Here is a 20877-nt window from a genome sequence, read left to right as displayed (position 1 = left end):
ATGCATTAATGATTTAGAGAAAATATACATCTTTATTTCCTGTAACTGCTATTTCAAGTACTTGCAAAAGCACATCAGTCTTCTGAAGAGAAGCATCTGAAAATTACAGATGCTTATCTGTAATCTCTGTGGAACACATTAGTCCTGTTTATTTAGAGAAACACAATGAAGTTTGCTTTTCTATCTTTTATCAAACAGTTTAAGACTGCAAGTGAGAAGTTAGCTTTTAACTTCAGTTTCAGCTCTAGGAATATTGATTTCTTTGGCCTTCTGACTATCTTTCCATTGCTGCAGACTGCATTCTAGCATTCCTGCAGATAAGGGACCTCTGGTATGATGTTCTTGACACTGGATTGCAAATCTTGACTGTTTGGGAGGGGGCTGGGGAGAAGGCTGAAAGGCTTGTCCTTGGCCAGAGGCAGCTAACACAAGCCTCAATATTTTGCTGTGTATTTCATCACAGAGAATTGTTTTTCAGCTTGATTTCCTACGAACCATAGATGAGTGTGTTACCTTGTCTGTCTGTGCATGAACATGTAATTTCATAATGAGGCAGTGTTTAAAAATCCCCAACACATCAGACAAAACAATATGGTCAATTCACCAAGTGCTGAAACTAAAACCAGCTTCTTTCCAAAGAAAGGGCACCTGGTCATATTAACAGATTACATATTTCAACCTACAGACTGCTTTCTTTCTCTAAAAACTTTCTTTGAAAGAGATGGAGCTATAGGAAGTAGTCCTAAACAACGCAATTGGAAAACTGGATTGCAGCTTATTTTTTATTTTGTATTGGGTTATTTTAAGCTAACATTTTAACATTTCATGAGAAGGTAAAATTTTGTGTTGCATATTAAGATGCTTTTAGAAGTGAAAGCAGTAGCCCAAAGATAATGACACCACACGTCAGGGAGTATTTTACATTAAAACATTCATCATAGTAAACTGGCTTTTTACTTCTGGTTTCATTTTCAGTGTTAAAGCAGCTAAAGACCAAAGTGACTGTAATAAAGTATTTGTGGACAGAGGTTCTGAGGTTGTTATAGGAGAGCTGTAAGAAATTATTACAGATTTAAGCAAGACTGCTTGGACCTTGTCAACTATCATTCATGCATACAATTGTTTAAACAAAGAGTTAAACAAGATTTTCTTTTTCAAAACTTTATTAGGTAGACGTTACTAGATGACATCATAAAAGCCCCTGTGTGCAAGTGAACAAACTCTACAACATACATCTTCCCACAATTCCTTAAATCCACCTCCCTACTACACACCCCCACACCCCCCATTTCTGAATATTGATTCCAAGACAGGTGGAGTGCATTAAAATGCTGCTTTACATTCTTCCATTTCATCATGGGGAAGCACTTTTTCAGTTTGTTGCTAACAGGGGCATGGGATATCAGCGTGAAAGGAATGCCTTTAAAGGGAATGAAGTACCCTAAATTCTGACTTAGGAACTTAACTCTGAATACAGACACCAGATTCATTGCAGGGTCTTTTAATTTAAACTGCCTACCATGACTGTGATTGTATTTAGCAAAGTGAAGCAGTACAGAGACATACCTCCTGCTGAATACTAGTGAGGTAACATTTTGAAAATAAAACTGTTAAAAAATTCACTTACTTTCAAAAGGTCCTGTCCAGCAGGACAAACATTGGCAGAACACGTTCCCTTTATCCATGCATGTACATGTGCATATACAACCTGTCTACTACAGCTTTTTAAAGAACAGGATTTCAGTTATACATTCATCAGGACAAGTTTAACAATCAATCATCACTGTGTTAGATTGAACACAAGACTTCAGTGAACCATCTCTAGACCTCCTAAATTAAAAGGCACTCTGAAGAGGGTAGCAAGAAATAATCCACATGAAACATTGACACAAACTAAAGCAGCTACAGTGGTAGCACACTCAACAGTAATTATGGGTATACATCTAAAATACCAGCTTGAAGATGGATTATTTGTAAAATATTGCCCAAGGCTACCAAATATTTTCATCAAGTTCTTACAGCATGAAGACCACTGTTGCAAAACTATGCAACAAAAAAGTAGTTATCAGCTAAATGCAGAAGAAAGATAATGGAAAATCCTTATCAGCAATTTGGCTGTGTGCCTGATGGTTGCAAGAAAAATTTCATTTAAAGGAAAGAACTTTAAAATAAATAGTAACTCATAAGATTGAAAAAGCATTTTGATACACGGTGCCTCCTATTCAGTGGGTTATAGAATGACTTAGTTAATGCCTAAAAATGAGATAATACTGAACTAGAAGTTATTAAGGTATCTGTAAGTGGTAATTCAATTATTTTATTGCAGTATGGCTCTAAATCAAACTCCCTAAACCTTCAGATATGCAAGCTGAATGCTGATAAAACACTTGTGTGTGATGCTTTGTAAACAAGTAACACTTCAAGCAACCACTATATTACCAATTAAGAACTGGGGTGGGGGTGGAAGGAAGCCTACAGTTCTGAAATTTCAGGAGAAGGTTCAGAGATACTCTTCTTATCTTCGTTTCTCCCTCACTTTCTTCTTTTCTTCCTTCACAAACGCTTAGTAGAAGAAATTGAACATAGTAAAACCATTTTGTGATCATGAATCTGCAAGAAATAGACCTCCTAAAGCATTGGTTTTGCTGTTACCGCCCCCCCCCTTTATTAACTCCATCTCCTTCTGACAGTTTTGTAACTTTTTTAAGATAATTCCTACCAGAAGTTCATATAATTCAAGATAATTGTAGAGAATTAGCTTATTCTTGGCACCTGACTTCCAATACATGGACGAAAGTGAGAGAAACGTTAGTAAGAAAAAAAACCCAGATCCTTTAGAAAATCTAGATCATGAAAGGTGAAATTCCAGAACCTTCTGGGAAAGGAAGTATTCCCAGAAGAAGATACCCTACAGAGTCCATTATGAGGCTACCTGGAGATACTAAAACAACTACTACTTCTTCAGACCACACTTCCCACCACCCAGTGAAGGGCTGGGCAGAGATCCCAGAGCTGCTCCACCAAGACTAATTGATGGTTTAGTCCATCCAGATACCCACCCCAGAGGAATTACCAACTTAAATTAACAGGATGTGTTCATTTAATTTGGATACCACTGAAATACTGCTTAACTGCTCGGAGTCTCAGCCTAGTGCACCTCTGTGCACCAAGCTCCTCCGTGCTTCCACCTTCACGAATCAGTGCTGACAGAGCCCATTTAAGCCCTGGAGTTTGATGGTACACATACCACAGGTTGTGGACTAATTAACTTCAGTTGAATTCTCTTCTCCAAAAAGTTGCATTTCCTTAAGTGGTTGAAAATTCCTAGCTAGTTATGCTGGAAGACCAAACTCACCCTGACAATGTAAGATGCATTTCTGCAGAAGTCTGAAAGGAAATGGAGGGGTGGAGGGAAGAGTGAACAGCAAGTTAAAAACTCAGAAATGAGATCAAGGTCAGAGTTAAAATAGGCATGCTGGATTACTTTTATAAATCATAAAAAAATAACTTCTACCCTAACATTTTTCAACTTTCTGGACAAACCAGTATTGGTTACTTTGGCTTAACAGGTCTGTCTGTAAGAGTCCACAGAAATGAAATTCCCATATTGCTCTATGGAGGGGAATGAACACTTTTCGTTTGTTTCAAGCAGTAAGGCACTTACACATTTAAAATTCCTCATTATAGAAAACACACTGAAATATTGGAATTAAAGCACTAATTATATGGGTATTACCTACCTCCAGTTGTTACAACTTCTTAGTCATGAAATAAACATACTACAGAAAGTTCTAATCACTGATGCATCTAGTGTGTATATAGCCCAAATGTGGAGTTAGAAATTGCTTTCTTAATGAAACTACAGTGTTTTGGCCAGCACTCTCGTTGTGCCAGAAGCCTGTACACTAAAAAGGATGTAATCTATCATCTCACTACCCTCATCTCCTGGCATTCAAATTAACCAGATTCTAAAGGAATACTTCACCATAAAATATATAAAAGGAATGTGGGCAGAGGAAGATTTTTCACTGAACTGTCATGGAATTGAGATGAAGTCCAGCTTGGACAATCCCCTCAAATACCATGTTTCCTTTTTCTCAGCACCTATTATTCTCATCTCTACCAGTCACATGAGTTAAATACCTTAAAAAGTTATTCGGACTCAGGCAGTAATGTAACAAAGGTGACTGTGCTTTTAATTACATTTTAAAAAAATGCAAAATTAAAAGCCCTGAAGAAAAAACAGATTTCAGCATTTTGCATTCAAGTAATTTCAATACAACAGAATCAATCTTTTGCTGGTATAGCTCAGCAGAGCATTACTGAAACTTGTTATGAGATCACATTTTCCAGGTCCAATTTCATCTTCAGCCATTTTCACAAGTCAGTTTTAACTTACAAAATGTGGAAGAAAAAGGAGAGCATTAGAAATCAAGTGTGTAGCAAATGGAAATATGGTAAACATTTTATTGCAAGATGGTAAACATGGTGAAATGTAGATCTGCTCCTGTCCTTGAAAGTTGTGGACATGAAGCAGCAGAATGTAAATTGGTATGAAGAAGTCTTAATAAGAGTGCATTTTTTTATATGAAATATAGTCCATGACTAAAGACTGAGTCCACCTGCTTATCTGGAACTTTCATAAGGCATGGAAATATTTCTTGACTGCATCAGCACTTTTATAGGACAGGTTTAAAACATCTGAACAGCTTGTCTGGATTCTGTAAGTAGTTTTTCCTTCTAAAAATGAGGTAAATGTGGCATTGTATTAGTAACATCATGCTCAGTGACAGTGGATTAAAACTTTAACAATACTGTTTTCAGAATTACAAGTTTTCAACACTGAATGCGGTTAAGCATGTGTTTCACCAGGTACTTGCAAAATCCACGTTTATGCCAAAAAAATGTTTTGACACAGTAAGTTTTTTTTGTTTGTTTTTAAGTTATGATTGGCCAAAAAAGCTCCAAAAGATTTTCTTTTGCACCGTGAGCTTTTTTTAATAAACTAACTGCTATTACAACTACCCTATTACTGTTTCTTAAACAGATGTATTTATAAACAGCTGGAATTATGCTTCAAAATTTATGTATTTTTACTAAGTAGTACACAATTAAAGCTTATTATACATTTTTATCTTTGAAATCAAAGCATGCACTCCAAGATCAGGTTTGATTTCCCTACCTCATGGTATTTCACTGTCAGCCTAAGAGGACCATCAGTGATTAATTGCCTAAGGTAAGCATTCCATTCCTTACTGGAGAGAGAATGTATAGACCATGAGCCCTTATGCATAGACAGATAAGGAAGAATCAGCCAGGAAGCAACAGTTTGTAACTGCAGTAAGCTGCACTTGTTAGCTTTATTAAGAAAAAACTTCGGGGGTGTTCTGTTACAGCTTCAGTAGTACTGAAGTGAAAATACTTCTAGTCCTGCAGTTGAACCAAGGCGCAGCTGTTTTTTCATGTAACAGTAGCAAGACTAGCCACCAAATATATCAGCAACGTAACTTTTTGAATGTACCCTCTTTTTCAAATTTATGTGTTGAATCCAAAACATACTGAAGAGCTGTAATTCCAATTCTTGCACCATGTTAGTATCTGTTACATGAATAAAGAATTTTCAGGTATGCTATTTAACACTGTCTGTGGATGTTGTTTCTAACTTTACTAGTGACTTGAAGCATCAAGAAGGTCTCTATGACATGAAAAGCTAGTACTCCTTCCCCTGACAATCTGCTTTAGTAAGAATCTCATTTGGAAATTCTTCACTACTCCCTGCCCTCTCTAGAAATAGCATCACTCTGCGAGTGAGAGGATTGGCTCCATAGTGATTTGCAGTTCTTCAGAAATTAACCAGATTTTCAAGTTGCTCCACAATGGCTTCAACACATTTCCAAATATCTTTACTGGAAGTATTTGTGACCAAACTCCACACTAGGATAAAAAAAAAAAATGAGTACAACTTCCCTGGTTTAAACAGGGCTATGACAGATGTCAGCAATGAAGCTGACCCACTGGCTACTATAAGGCTGCAAAATTAAAAGAAACCAAGAAATTCTCTCACAACTTCCTCAGGCAGGATTCTTTCCATCAGCAAAATCTGAGATCTAATATAAACTATATAAAAAAAATCCACAGCTCAAACCTACACAACAATAATTCCAGGAATTATAAGTGATGCCAAGTTTGCTCAAGAAACAAACCACCACAACTAAATAATAAAAGAGTCTGCATGGCAAACTATTTGACCATTGAATATAAAACAATTTCTCATATCTAACTGGCAAGAGAAACAATTCAATCACTGGAAAATCTGTATGGTCTGGCAGAATTACTGCCCTACCTACACATCACACAAGCTGTGGCGGTCTTTGGAAGAGCAGAAAGCCCCTTGGCTAAAAAGAATATCAGATGGTGATCCCAAACACTTTCTTGTTTAATTGGCAATAGTCCCTGCAAAGTAATATTTTTAATAAAGTAAAACTTCACATTGATCAAACTTTCAGAACCAATAAACAGATGTGAATGAAAAAGCATCTACCATACCAGGAAGAATTACAAAGTCAGCATCACAATACCAAAGTCATACAAAATCTTACTTATACATTTGCACTGCCCCAAAGGAAGATAATGGATCACTCAAAGTGACTATTTAATGACATTTGAAAGATATGAATATGTTGTTTATTACAGGGGTGGTGAGAAATGAAGACTGTTTCGCATGGACCTAAAACAGATGGGTCAGATACAGCATAAGGCTACTCAGAACTGCACTTCTGCCTTTTGCTTGTAGTCTTACTAATAGGTTGACACAAGGAAAAGCACAATTATTTTCCAGTCACAAGCTCCTGGATAAGCTCTGCAAATATACCTAACTATGCTCCAAGATGCCACAGCAGTCAGAATTACCCTGCTACTGACATGGCTGAGCAGCCCTGAAACCTGACCCAATTAGTGAAATACAACCAATTACTATTAGTGACGAAAGGGAAAGCAGTCCCTTCCTACACACACGGCATGGCGCTGCAGGGAGGGCACCAGCTCTAACTGCATGCATGCAAGGAGACTCAAGAGCATAGGTAGAGCCATTTCCAGGCAAGCTTGAAACAGAATGCTAGGTAGAATGGATTTAAGCATTTCCTAGTTCAAATACAGGTATCAGTGAGCAACAACTTTGCATAAGGATAAACAATCTTAAATATTAAATGTGATGAAAGCAAACCTGATGATCAGTGATGATCAGCATACAGTAGTGTGAAGTCTGCCTTCGCAGATTATTTCAGCTGCCTGATGAAGTTTTCTGCTAATAAAGATGGAGTAGGACAGTCTGATGGTTTCTTTAGAGGACAGTTACAAAAAAACCCCACATTTACATAATAAAAATGTTCTTGAATTTCCTTCAACTAAATTAATTCCATTTCTTTCAAACTGATAACTTAATTCTTGTAAAACAAATGACATGTCTTTGATGTATGTAGGATTTGATACAAGATATGAGAAGATCTGCTTAAAAGCTAGCATTTTATTGAATGAAGTTTTGTATTAAACTACTATTTCAGTTGCTTTTATTACTCAATATTAATGGAAAACTGTATTTATGTATGATTCAAGTGGGAATATTTCAATAGGAATGGAAAAAGACTTCCATATTCCTAGTCTGACTGCCTCTTGAAATACTTTCCTATTCTACAGAAAAGCAAAAGCAAGTATTATTGTCATTCCTATTATTTTTTCTACTGACAGAGGAAGATTAGACTCTCTCATCTTTACAAGGTCAAAGATGAGTCTTTTTGCTATGTGTAAAAAATGACGAACCACTTCCCTTTGATTTAATCTGTACAGATAAAATAAAAATGGCCTAGATGAAATGATAACATAGGAGCAGAGATGTGGGCTCCTTTCCTCCACCCACAATGACATGCTTTCTGAATATAAATAAGTGCAGATCTAATATGTTCCCTTTAATGCACTTTATTCTCACATCTTAATTTCAGATCTTTCTGAATTCCCATCAGAAACTGAAAATGGCAAACAAAGCAGAGTGAAAACAGCTACAAAGACTGTACGAATATCTCACATATTTATAAAGAACCAGGAAAAGAAAAGAAATTAACCCACTGTATAGTTAATTACAATCTCAAGTACGAAAATATTCTCATGTGGAATAGTTTGACACCATATTACAGATTGCATTGCAAACCCAAATCTGTCTATATATATCTCACTCTGAGGTTTGAAGGTTTTTCTAAATAATACAAAAATATCTTCATTATTTGACATTTAAAGAGAGGAATAAAAATCCCTGAGTAAGCCAAAGACAACTGATATGTATAGCCTCAGAAAACACACTCAAACCAAGACTTTTAAGGCAGCTTCCAACCTCAGACAGAACACAAATAGAAAACTGATGTATCACAGAAGAAGAAATCTAATTAATGGGTGGATTTGCATTGACGATACACTTTGAACTTCACTTCTAAATGTCATTGCTTCCCCGCTTAATTTGCACATCTTAGAAAGATACTACTACTGTTAGGACAACAGAGTCAACATGCCCTTAAATTCAAAAGGAAATATTAAGTACTTGTTGACTGTGCTTGCACACATTGTTTCAACAAGAAAAAAAACCCAAGAAAACAAAACCAGAAGCTGACAGAAAACAAGCATACTAGCCAGCTATGGTAAGATGATATTTGTGTTTCCAGGTAAACAAGATTCATTGGTTTCTTCCACTGAAGCTTTGAAGTCAAAGTGAGTATCTTGTAACAGTATTATGTTGGCAGGGCAGAATACTATTTGCTTAAAAATTACAACTAGATTCAGATTTAATAACAATATTTAAAGAAAGTGGTGCAAAGTACATCCTCTCAAATGATACGCTATTTGCAGACCTAGACTCCGAAGTCTGTAAACTCTTTAGGACATTGCCATCTCCCTGCTTCCCCCTCTCACTATTTATATACACGCGTATCTTCAAACACACACACTGAAAAAAAAGTACCTTTCACAGTACAGATCCAGTCTTCTTTAAGACCAGCTTGTATTTTTAAAGTAGATACTTCCTTTATTGTTTCAGTGTTCTGCTTACATAAATTTATCTTCTTCTATTTTTAAGTTATATTTGTATGATAAATTTGGATTATAATCAAAAGTGAAAAAAATCTCAGTAGATGATTCCTAACGCTGAATTACATTGCTCTTGTGGTTTTGCACTGAGAAAGAGGTCTGGCAGCAAATAGCAGCACTCTGAAGTTAGGAAAAAAGAGCAAGGATAACTATTCTCTTCAGATCTGTAATGTGCCAGGAAGAGAAACACTGGAAGCGGAGAATAAGGACAAAATGGTCTCCTAAGAATTAATGACCACTCCCCTTACCCAAAATTCACAGATTTTCCTCATGAGACATCAAAGGATACTCTAAGACTTATGCAGCCTACTTAAACAAACAAAACGTGCTATTTAGGTTATAAAATTTCACCGTCTATCTTCACACAACTAGTGTGTAACACGTGTTTTATATGCCAAGTCAGAAGAGCAGGTTTCCAGCTTCCCTGCAAACACATTTCAGATATATCTGTGACAGAACAGGCCAACAACACTTCCTCTTATCTAAATCCCTCAATTTTTTTTTCTGTACTGGAAGGATTTCAGAATGCAATACTCTTCCAACAAATCTGTCACATCTCCCCAGTCAACATCAATAGACTGCCATAAATACTGACTTGAACCCAATCAGCATATTTGCAAGTATAATGGACCTTCAGTACTAAGCATTATTTCGCTCTGAGGCACTGCAGTTTGGCGGTGGCAATTACACTCTTGCCTAGGACTTGGAAGATAACCAGCTGTCGTGCTCTGGCATGTGACAGGGTTTTGGTATGCTGAACAGAATGCTGTGTGATGGAAGTTATTTACAGAAGTAGTTTTTAATACCAAAAGTAGTATGCTCAGTATACAGTAAGAGTCCAAACACTTCTAAGCATTTCCCCCTTAAAGGCCGACACTGAAGTTAAATGGAGCACATGTTAGCAGTTAAATGCTTTCTTCACAGGCCAAATCGGTAGAAGAGTTGTGGCTACAAGAGAGACTTTGATTGTCTAGTTTAGAAACTTAGACTCAAAAAACCCCTCCAACGTAATAATAAAAAAAAAAATAAAACCCAAACCCCAAAACATTTAAAAAGCAGCAGTCAGGGGGCCCATCTTGTTCAGAGTGCGCCAGAGCAAAGAGGCTTTCTGGTCTGCAGTAGTGTTTTTATTTGAGGGAAGACAGCAGGAGATCCCCCATTCTTCTTCCAGGGCTGTGGTTTCAATGCTGTTAACCAGCACTGTATTGCTCTGTTGTACAAAGCGTGTATAGCCCTTGAAGGACCAGCTCAGTTCAGATGAGTAAGGTCCATCCTTACCAGGGCATACCTGTCCGTGACCTTTTCCTCTGCTTTTTACAAAGGCAATAGACAGGAAACACAAATAAACCTGCCAAAAGAAGAAAAGAAGAAGAAAGCCATAATTAAACACAATCCTTTATGCATGCATTTTGTTCTTTCAATGTACACATTCAGATGCAGCTTTCCATGTCTCAGGAGAATTTGGACAAACCGAAAAATAGACTAGCCTGCAACATTCTCTTCAGTAATGAGTTAAGTTACACTTTGCTTGCTTTATAACAAACTTCCGCTAACCCTACTCCCATCTCTGACAGATTTAACTCCTGAATCATGCTGTTTTGTGTAAGATACAAACTTAAAACTTTTAAAAGCACTTTGGGAATCCTTTGATCTAAATCCAAGGCTGATTTAACTGAACTAGTTTTCAACCAGTTTCATTGGCCATACAGACAGCATGTTATAGCTTTACATTTTTGCCCCTTTAAATAATATTTATTTTTATAAGCATATATTGTGAAGTAATACCAAATGTTTATCCTTGCCTGGGCAAGGAACTGTTTATTCTTAAAAGTCTTGGGAGAAAGGAAGCTGTAAAAGGAGAAAATAAATACATAAATCAGACTTACTCAGGTGAAAAACAGTGTCATAAGAGGGACTCTCTTAAGTGCAAATGAGAAGCACTTCCCCATTTCTCTTGCCATCAGCTGACTGAAATGGTGAAAGACTTCTTTTTCAGACACCTCTACAGTGACAACATATGACAAAAGGCTACTACAGTAACTAGGGTCCTTCCTTTGCTCAACAGCCTTGTAAATGGTGTAAAATGGTTGTCAGCTATGATGCTGACATTAACAGTTGTGTTAACAACAGAATTGCTGTAATTACCTCAAAAAACAAATCTTTCCTATAAATAATCAGTGTCTTTTGTTCTTGTTCATATCTTATCCGGCCATGCCTAGAATGGGACTTTAATGGCACACTGGGTATTATTGCAATTATTGCTGTTGTATTACTGCAAAACCCTCTAAATTTTTAACACAAGAAAATGAGCGTTTTTCTCCCAGTATAGATTATACCAGACTGCTGAGCAAAATAAGCACTACCGGCATTGAGAAGTTTTTATTAACTATACTTTTGGCAATAAAATGCCACTAAAAAGAATAAATATTTAAGACAGATACCTATCTACCTGTATCTTTATAGAGGTATCTCTCTTCAGTGAATCCAACACAGAATATTGATACAGGAAGATGTGTATTCTTAGCCTAAATCCTGAAATTAATAGCAATATTCCTTACTTGGCTAGATGCAGTTCACAAAAGCTGTAGTAGTATTTGGGTTATACGCTGTTTGGTTATGCACAATCTTATTAATGTATCTGCTCTGGTATACTTTGGCTTTACTGTATCAAAATAAAAGGTTCCCAGGCCTGAGGCATCACAACTACAAATTTTAAATGGAGTAAGTAGTTTGGTGAAGAGTGGTAAAGCAGCTAGATCCCTCAGTAACATTATTATTGCCAACACAAATAGTGGAAAAGCAATTACATGTACAAAATTATATGTTTATTGTTACGGCTTATTTAATTTCTGTGGAAGACTTCAGCTAACCCAGGCAAAGAGCTAGAATAACTACATCCACATTAATGTGACCACTTTAACAAAGCTTTGATACTATATGAGTTCACAGTACCTTTTTTGTTTTGGTGATGGAATTCAATTTAGCAGCCTATGCACTGAATCAGATTTTGATCCATCCCAATTTGCTGCCTTATTGTTGTTGTTGTTGTAATCTTCAAGCTGGAGGGCTCTGGGGACTATACCTAGTGCCCCAAAAATCTTACCATGCACATGACCAAGACCTTAGAATTGTGATTCACTGGGGTGATTAAGGGGAGGGTCCAAGTCAGCAAGCACCCAAGGCTACATTTAAATTATTCTAGCCTTTTCACTTGTTCAGCTATACTAGTTAAAGAGTTTGGTTCAGAAAGCCAAATAACTGGAGAAAAAAGATAATAAAACTAGTAGGCATAAAATGCAAGTAAGAAAAAACATTCTAAAGGCAAAGTTTTTAGAAAAAAAGTCATGTGCTTTATACTAAAGCATGATCTGTAAAATTTGTACTTTGTGTCAATTTCTGAGATTAAAATACTGAGATGTCAGAGAAAATCAGAATTAGACCTGTTCACATATGTAGCTCTTACCTATTACAACAGCTATGGCTCCCAATGCCAGTCCCAGAACCAGTATTAGGGGTGTAATGAGCAGTTTTCCAGCTGAAATGCAAAATTCATTAAATAATTCAAAGTAGGCATTTTATTTTTCCTTTTCCAATCATCCATAAATGTTTCAATATCAGACTCCCAAAAGTAGGTTTGGGTTTTGATATTTTATTAGGATTCCTATTTGTAAATTCATCCTACAAACCCAACTAAGAGCTACCACTGCTCAGCCAGCTCCCTGCACGCATTTCTCTCTGCCCTCTTCACCCTCCACAACAATCCAAACACAGCTCATTTTGTACATTCACAGCTCGCATTTACTTCTCTTTCCATTCTGAAATCCCTCAGGCATTGACAGGAACTTGATAGCTACAGAGCTACTATCTTTTGGCTTCTCCGGAATCCTTCTGCACAGCAACTACCCTGGAAAGATGCCAACAAAACCAGCATCTTGGAGAATTTAGGTTAGCTCAAGGTGATGAGACCATCACCTCTAAATATGTTTCTGCTCACTTTAAAATGCTATGGTGAAGTCCTCACGTATAGTTCTGATTTAGGTCTACATCAACCCACAGCCAAGTCTGTTTTGGATCAATATTTAAAAGGGTACGATGCTGCTCTTACATGAGTAAGTTGGTGAGGTTGTGCAGGACAATGGGTAGTATACGACTAAGAACAAATAAAGAATGCTTATATTCTTTATTTCTGGTGAGTTCGTGATCTGTAGAAATGCATGGAGAGAAGGCAAAGCTCCTCCTGAAACACTGAAGCTGAAACTGAACTTTAAGTCCAAGTTATCTTTCCCAAGTTGCATGCTTTCAACAGAACAGCAGAGTCTCCTGGTCTGTGTTGGCTGAGTGGCTGGATCAAAGACATCACTTGTCTCAGCTCTTTGAAAATGCAGCAGGGCAGGCATTTTTACTGATACACCAGCAGTCTCATCAAGCCTTTGAAATTAAACAGCTCTCTAAGTTATGCATGCATTTGAAAGGTCACCTCTAAGAAGAGAGGAAAAGCAAGTTTGTTACCTCTCCCTTCCCTCCCCTCCCTTAAGTCACTTGTATCAGATTGCACCGAAAGGATTACCTCATTCAATAATGATGTAAACCCCTCCATAACCTGAGCCACTAATTTGGGCAGTCTGAGAGGAAAATGAGATATTTTGGAAAAACTGACAACATTTTAATGTAAAAGGTCCTTTTCATGCTCTGTTTTGATAGCTTTTATATTTCATAGAAGTGTTGTGGGTGGAAAGCATTAATTCCTAGAAGAAAAATATCAGCAAATGTTATTGGTATTACTCTAGTTGCTAGGCATCGTAATGGTGGACTTGCTTAGGACTCCACTGTGCTGCATGCTATACACACAGAAGTTGTCCAAGCAAAACAGTCAAATATAGACAGGAGAAGGAATGCAGAGTGATGGAAAACCTCCAGAAAACTCCAAAAATGAGCAATTAAAAACATTACTAAAGCCTTTCACTATTTCAAAGTAAACTTTATAAAAGATTATTTTAAGGTATGAACTCTCTTTATCAATAACCATATAATTAGAATGCTGGAAAATTATGATGCTTAGTACCAAAATTATAAAAATATTAAACCACTAAACTGGTGATTAAGTACACAGAAATAAATCCTGCAGAAAGAGCTAAACTAGCTTTTGAGTGGAGTAATTTCTTTGCAGACACAAAGAATGGTTCCTAAACTAATGCAGTTTAAGGACTTGTTTACTTACATTTCATAAACTAACTCAGAAATAAAATAAAGCATAAGTGAGTGCCTTTTTCCTTCTGCCTGTGTATATGAAGTTACAAGTATTGCGTAGTTACAAGACTGTACAGGATAAAATTACCTTTCATTGTCATGGGACAGTATCTTTTGTTTATCAATGCATTCTTTCTAAAGGTTAAATTCTAAAAACAAAAAATATGTTTCTCCTTATATATCTATCACATTTAAATCCTTTAACGCTCTTTGGCTTTGTAAACTAAAATTAAGAGCAAATTAACAAAAGGTGAACAAGACTCTCACAAATTACAATTAATTGCTGGTGTCTCAGAGGGGCTGCATTACTTGTGATATTGAGGATGATGTTTTTCTGCAAAATGAGAAAGTATTTAAAGAAACACGAAGGAATATTTTTCTCTTGCATAACTTTGGGTTTTGTTGAGGGTTTTAAGGTAATATATACAAACACCCATAAATCCCTAGAGAATCCTTTGCCAGGTGAAAAAAATTAATAGGTTTCTAAAACAATTTTATAATTTGCATATGATAAAGTTCTGATTTTCAAGACCAAATATAATTTTATGTTTAAGCATCAGAGCCACTGAAAGTACCTATTTGCACATCAAACCAGTCATATCTATGTTAAGTTCTAACATATGTTTGTATCCATTTTTAAAGAGTCCTACTGAGTACCTATAGGTGACTTCAAGGACATTTAAGACAACTGAACATGTTTCTCCTTTCTGGGCAATTCATCACTAACTCTGGTTATAAGAAAACACTCTGCCTTCAACAACTTAGCCAAGTAATTACTATGAGAATGGAATCCCTACATCTGCTGTGACTGAAGGATAAAAGCAATTTCACCTTACTGTACTGGTCAAAGGACAAAGCTTCTCTAAAAAAATATGCTTGCTAAGCAAGGGAGAGAATTGTCATCAAATTCAGAAACCTTCTGCTCCCAGATTTTCTTCTTTTCCCTGTTATGTCCATTACCTTTACAAAAAAAAACTGATCTTTGAAGAAAAGTATGTTTAAAAATTTATGCTGCCATAAATGCTTTTCTCTTATTTTTATTACAGAAAAGTTTGTGATTGTAGGCACAACTCCATGCTTCTCAACAGAAACTATGATAGCACGCCAGCCTGCCATGAAGTGTTCTTTCCTTTCTACACGCTCCACTCACCCAGATTTGGTAGAAATAAGCCAAAAACCCTTTCCTGCACATGGCTACAAAAATCACTACATTTACTTAAGTATTTATTCTCCATAGCAAGAAAGTAAAAAGAGTCACAGAAGAAAACGTGTAGCAACACCTCACCAGTCTCCCACTGACAGCCAAGATAATGTTCTCTGAATTTCCACTACTTAGCTAACTAGCAGAAGCATTTTACTACAAGACATCCAACCTTTATTTCTTGCTACATGTTACTAAAATTTAAAGACGTTTTTGATGGCCTCTCTGCTACCATCTCCTCCTTCTAATGTCTTCTGCTGAGTCTGAGAATGGAAACAAAACCCAGGCTTGTACAGTGACACCTTCTACTGAGAGTGCTCCCCTCCTGCCTTATAAACACATTAACATTTATGGTTGTAGCTAATGGGACATCTCTGAGCCTAGGTGTGATCCCTAACTGGAGTTAAACACTTCTGGGTTTTCAGCTTGACCTTATATGATTAAGACTAGGAAGCTCCACTTCAAAACAAAAAAATAAAAAATAATACTAAAAATAATCAAAGACCACCCCAAAGAATCTGATGGATGTTCTATAAAAGAAAGATACCACACAACACATATTGAAATCCTACAGCCCTATCAAAGATGATGTGGAAGCCAAAACTTAAGAACTGTATAAATTGGTGAAGGATTTATCTATTGATAATTATTAAGCAAAGGTTCAGATACAAACCTTAGCTAAGGAAGTATTTAAAACAATCATTTCCACCATTGAAGATGGCAGAATCCACAAACTGACCTGAAACTGTATCGCAATTAGGGATTATACTGTCTCAAAAGAAAAATGTCATGGGATATAGTCTTACAACAATATAACACCTTCTTAAAAAGATGTGTCCGTACCCACATGTGCGCTTGTGTGGTACAAAGTACAAAAACCTAGACTAGCTCACGTATACCAATCATAGCCAAAATCTAACCCAATGGAGGAAGAGTAGTGACCTCAATTCCTGAAATTTAATCTCATGTAAACTGAGGAAACTTTTATTTTTTCATTTTCACATGTGAGTTCTGTTAGCGCTCTGCAGTGTTTTGGTAGTTATTCATAAAGTGTACATGCACCTGTATTTTAGATTTTGTATGTGGCATTTAAACACACCAACTGCATATTCAGATACGTTATCTGTAAACCAGTGCAAAAATTGTATGTTATTTTTTGCAGATCAGTGATAAACCCCACTAATTTCATATTTGTATCTCCATTGTACATAGAAGATTTAACCTTGGAATGAGATTACCAATGATTCTGCACATGAGCAGCACTGACTCGGTAATACCTCTGAGCGCAGACCTTTGCTATCCCAGTAATTCTATCAAACGTACAAAGAACCATTTAAAAAACACATTGTTTGTTATAGTGGCTTTTACTAAAAGCTCTTCTGCAACCTTTGAAATGGTTCTTGAATTTTATGCCTAAATTTATTAATGAACAGTTTATACCCATGTGCTCTAGTGCTAGCATTGTCTTTAATCTATACTAGATCTTCTCACGCATTGGATTTTACCAGAGTAGGCACATCTAATCACTTTGAATTTTCATCCACTTTCCTGTTCATTTCTGTATTTTTAATATGCTTTTAGAGTAACAATCACAGCAAACAACACTCATACTGACAGTATTTTCCCAGTTTGCTTATGTCTTATTAAAAAATGTTAGGAAGCAGAAGACAACATGATACTTATACACATATGTAGTCCATCAAAAAAGGGAGGGCAAATACTATTTAAATATATTTAACAAACCACATAACTGAACAACAGGCTGCCCATCCAATACTTTAAAGCACGAGATTTTATTTAACTATTATTGACTCTCACTCTCAATCACCTCATTATGCAGCTCTCCACAAGGAACATTTATCCACTCACCACAGACAGAGCCTCGCACTAATCTCCTTAAATGTGGTCTCTCGGGGAGGTAGCGGTATTTGCATCCAAAGATACTGAGGTTTGACGTGTGATCTCCGAAGAACCGGAGCTGGCGGTATCGCTCCCCGCAACGGTAACAGAAATTAGTGTTACACTGGGAACAGGTCATGTGGTCACACCCTTCTGTTCTCTGGATGTGGATCTGTACCAGCAGAAGAGAAAAGGTTACTTTTTCCCCCCTCTCTCCAAGCACAGGAAAGTAGGCACTACCCCCTTCAGTCCATGAACTGGATGAAAAGTCACTGCAGCCAATCCCCTGCTTACCTCACCATTTGCATTAATTAATACTTCAGCTGTCCTGAGACAACAATGGGGTTTTAAGGCATGTTTTAGAACATCAAATATGAGCTGTAGTTGATTCCAGATTTCAACACATGCTTTTGTATATGAACTTCTTTCTTTCTTTAAACACTCATTGTATCAGATGAGAATCTGAGTGATCCTTGCCCGTAGTAAAAAAATTGGTTTTATTACTGTAAGTAGACACATCAGCACCAAATCTTATTAAACATAAAACCAGCACAGTAAATAAATTTATGAACTCAATTTGACCCCTCTACAGATGGGTTTCCCTCTTTTGCCACCTGTGGCCCCACTCTCTTTCCCACCATTAACTGATGCTGCATTTTGTAACACCAGAAAAAGCACTATTAGAGTGAATGATTTAAAAAGTATGGGTTGGCTTTTTAATTTAAAAAAAAGAATTCCACAAAGAATTGCACCCAGCTTTCATAATGCCCACAGAACAGCATGAAGTTGGGCTACCTATGATCTACATCCATCCTGCTGCTGACTGCCTGCATGAACAGCTCCGTTCCTGTATCTCCACATACTTTTCTGCAAAACTGGTACATTTACCTACTTTGCACAGACATAGCAAGGCTTCAGTTTTTAGTTAATAGTTCTGAGAGTCTTAGGCGAGAGGGCAGTCGTGAGGCCAAATATTTCACTGGATCAACTATGATTACAAGCTACTACTAAATGTCGCAAATTGAAAATATAGCTAATAGGGTGGTAAACATACTTTCCCTAGCTCACAAAATTGCTAAAGACCTCCCCCCCACCCTGTCTCAGGATTATACCCCACAGTGAATGGAAGATAAAATTACCTTATAATTGAGGTTGGATGTGACCCTCAGAGGTCAGCTATTCTAACCCCCAACTCCAAGCTGGGTTAACTTCGAAGTCAGATCAGATTACTCCAGGCCTCATCCCACTAGATTTTAGAAACTTCCAAGTACGGGTAACATCCCACTCTCTTCGAGCAACCTGTTCCATGCTTCACCACTCTTCCCTGGGAATATTTTTTCCCCTTACACCTCACTGGAATTTTGTTTGTTGAAAACTGCAGTGGATGAATGCATGCTTCTTGAAATTCTTACCTGTATCTACAGGTATTTATTCTGCAGGGAAGTATGGGTAGAGACAAGACATCACCATTCAGTGGTGCTGCAAGCACCAGAGATGCTGACAGCTCAGGTACAAGGGAAGCCTCTCACCTCAAAAGAGGCTTGTGACGACTCCCTGGGATTCTGACATGCTTGAGATGGCTAAGAGTGTTTCTTCTCTGGTGCTAATCAGGGTTCATCTGGGAGCTCAGAAGTCTTGCTTACCTGAACAGCTACTGAAAATGGCACTTTAGACATGTAACACAGTGATATTTTCCACCAACAATGCTACTGGTAAAAGATTCCAGGGCAGATTTAGTTAGCAGTAGTTCCAGATACAGCTGGCAACATTCCTGTGCCAACACTAGTCATCTCAGAATTCCTATTTCTATGCTTTCAGATGTTTCTTTTGCACATACGATGGGAAAGACATTCACAAAAGAGATGACTGAGCTACAAAACCTTATTTTGCACAACCCAGCTCCAGTTAGCCAGGCACCGCTCCTCAATCGCTTCTGAATCTACTTGCTTCTGCTCTAAACCCCCCAGACATACTGTCCTCTTAAAACATAGAGGTTTATATAGGATATATTTTCTTATGGACACATACTGCAATTACACATTAAAAACCTTTTAGTGGATACTTATTGGCCCATATTTAACTGTCTGCAAAAGATGTATATTTGGAACATGTGGTTGTACTTGCCTATATATTTTGTTGCAAAAAGCTTTCCCTTTTCTAGAAGGGGAGACTTCATTAAAAAGGTGAAATAAAACCAACCTTAGATGTGGGGCTTGAACTCCCCATCATACGCACACGGACTGACAATGCCAGATGAACATTGCATGATTCAGTCAGGCTGCTTTCAAGCCTAAAATATGACATCTCACCAGATTAACTTCAGCTCCGGTTCACACGGACACGTTTCCTTCCCCTTAGAATAATCCACTGACAGAGATGGATTACAAATCTATAGGGTGGGAAAGCAATTACCAATGGGTCAGATATCACAAATGTTCCTGCTCTGTTGGCAATACCGTGGCACGCAGCAGGGGAAATGTACAGGGCTGGGAATGCAGCTTGCTATAGATAGCTGCAGCCGTGTGGGGTTCAGAGCCCTGTAACTTCAGGCTCCCCAGCAGCATGGTGGAAGTTGAGGAAGCAAGATGTGAGAATAACTGACTGCAAGCCCAGTTTCTGTGTCCAAGCCTCCAGGAAGGTTTACTGGCTTGATCCTGCTCCCAGAGTCTCCTCAAACCCAAGGACATACCCTCACCTTATGGGGAAAGGTTTAGTCATTCAGAAATAAAAAAATGGCTCCCAGAACAAGAGTGAAAAATTACATACCGATGGCAAAACACACAGAGCTAAGAGTCTTAAGGAAGCAACTGAAGTAGTTTAGTGGCTATTTCAGACCCTTACTTTACCCTCTCTGCATGTTATATGACCTTTCATGGAAATCTTCTAGGGAAATCATTTCCAGGAGATCTGAGGATAAGTGTGAGCACTTCTCCTCCAGTCCTGAAGAAAACCTGGTGCATGGCCTTATCCATTCATATATAAGCAAGAACTCTCCTCCTTTCAGAGGATGAGAAATAATTTGCAGAGTACTTTCAAAAACTATGCCCCAAGTTATATGATAACACTCGTGTTAATCAGAACAGGGAATCCACAGATTAGTACATACTCCTTGATTTGCACTGACATCTGCATTTAAGTTTCTGCCTCTGTTTGAAGCTTTCTAAGCTAGAGCCACTGTTTGGTTTCCTCAGACAGTGTTGATATTGAAATCTGTGGTAAGGTAACACAAACATGAAGTACTTCCTTAGTTTGCTGTACTGTAAAAACACTTGTGGAAAAAGGGCATTTTGCTGCAAACACATTTTTGCAAGAACTTGTAAAAAAAAAAATAATACCCTAAAACAGTAGTGGGGAAATCCAAATCAAGTTATAGATTTTATCAAAAGGCATCTATTAACACATAG

The 20877-nt window shown here is 37.3% G+C and overlaps 1 protein-coding gene across 1 annotated transcript in view; it reads right to left on the bottom strand.

The window, feature by feature from the left end:
* Positions 1 to 1145: 1145 nt before the first annotated feature.
* Positions 1146 to 20877, bottom strand: part of RNF217 (ring finger protein 217) — a 64672-nt gene continuing 44940 nt past the window's right edge. The window contains exons 4-6 of the mRNA XM_034060286.1: positions 17444 to 17645; positions 12590 to 12661; positions 1146 to 10474 (exon numbers count right to left, since the gene is read on the bottom strand). Of these exons, the coding sequence (XP_033916177.1) occupies positions 10401 to 10474; positions 12590 to 12661; positions 17444 to 17645 (348 nt within the window). The 3' untranslated portion in view covers positions 1146 to 10400. The remainder of the gene's footprint in view (positions 10475 to 12589; positions 12662 to 17443; positions 17646 to 20877) is intronic.

The sequence above is a fragment of the Melopsittacus undulatus genome, chromosome 3, assembly GCF_012275295.1.
Source record: "Melopsittacus undulatus isolate bMelUnd1 chromosome 3, bMelUnd1.mat.Z, whole genome shotgun sequence".
Lineage (NCBI taxonomy): Eukaryota > Metazoa > Chordata > Aves > Psittaciformes > Psittaculidae > Melopsittacus > Melopsittacus undulatus.
Note: the sequence above shows the minus strand (reverse complement) of the source record. Positions and strands in the feature narration are given on the sequence as shown.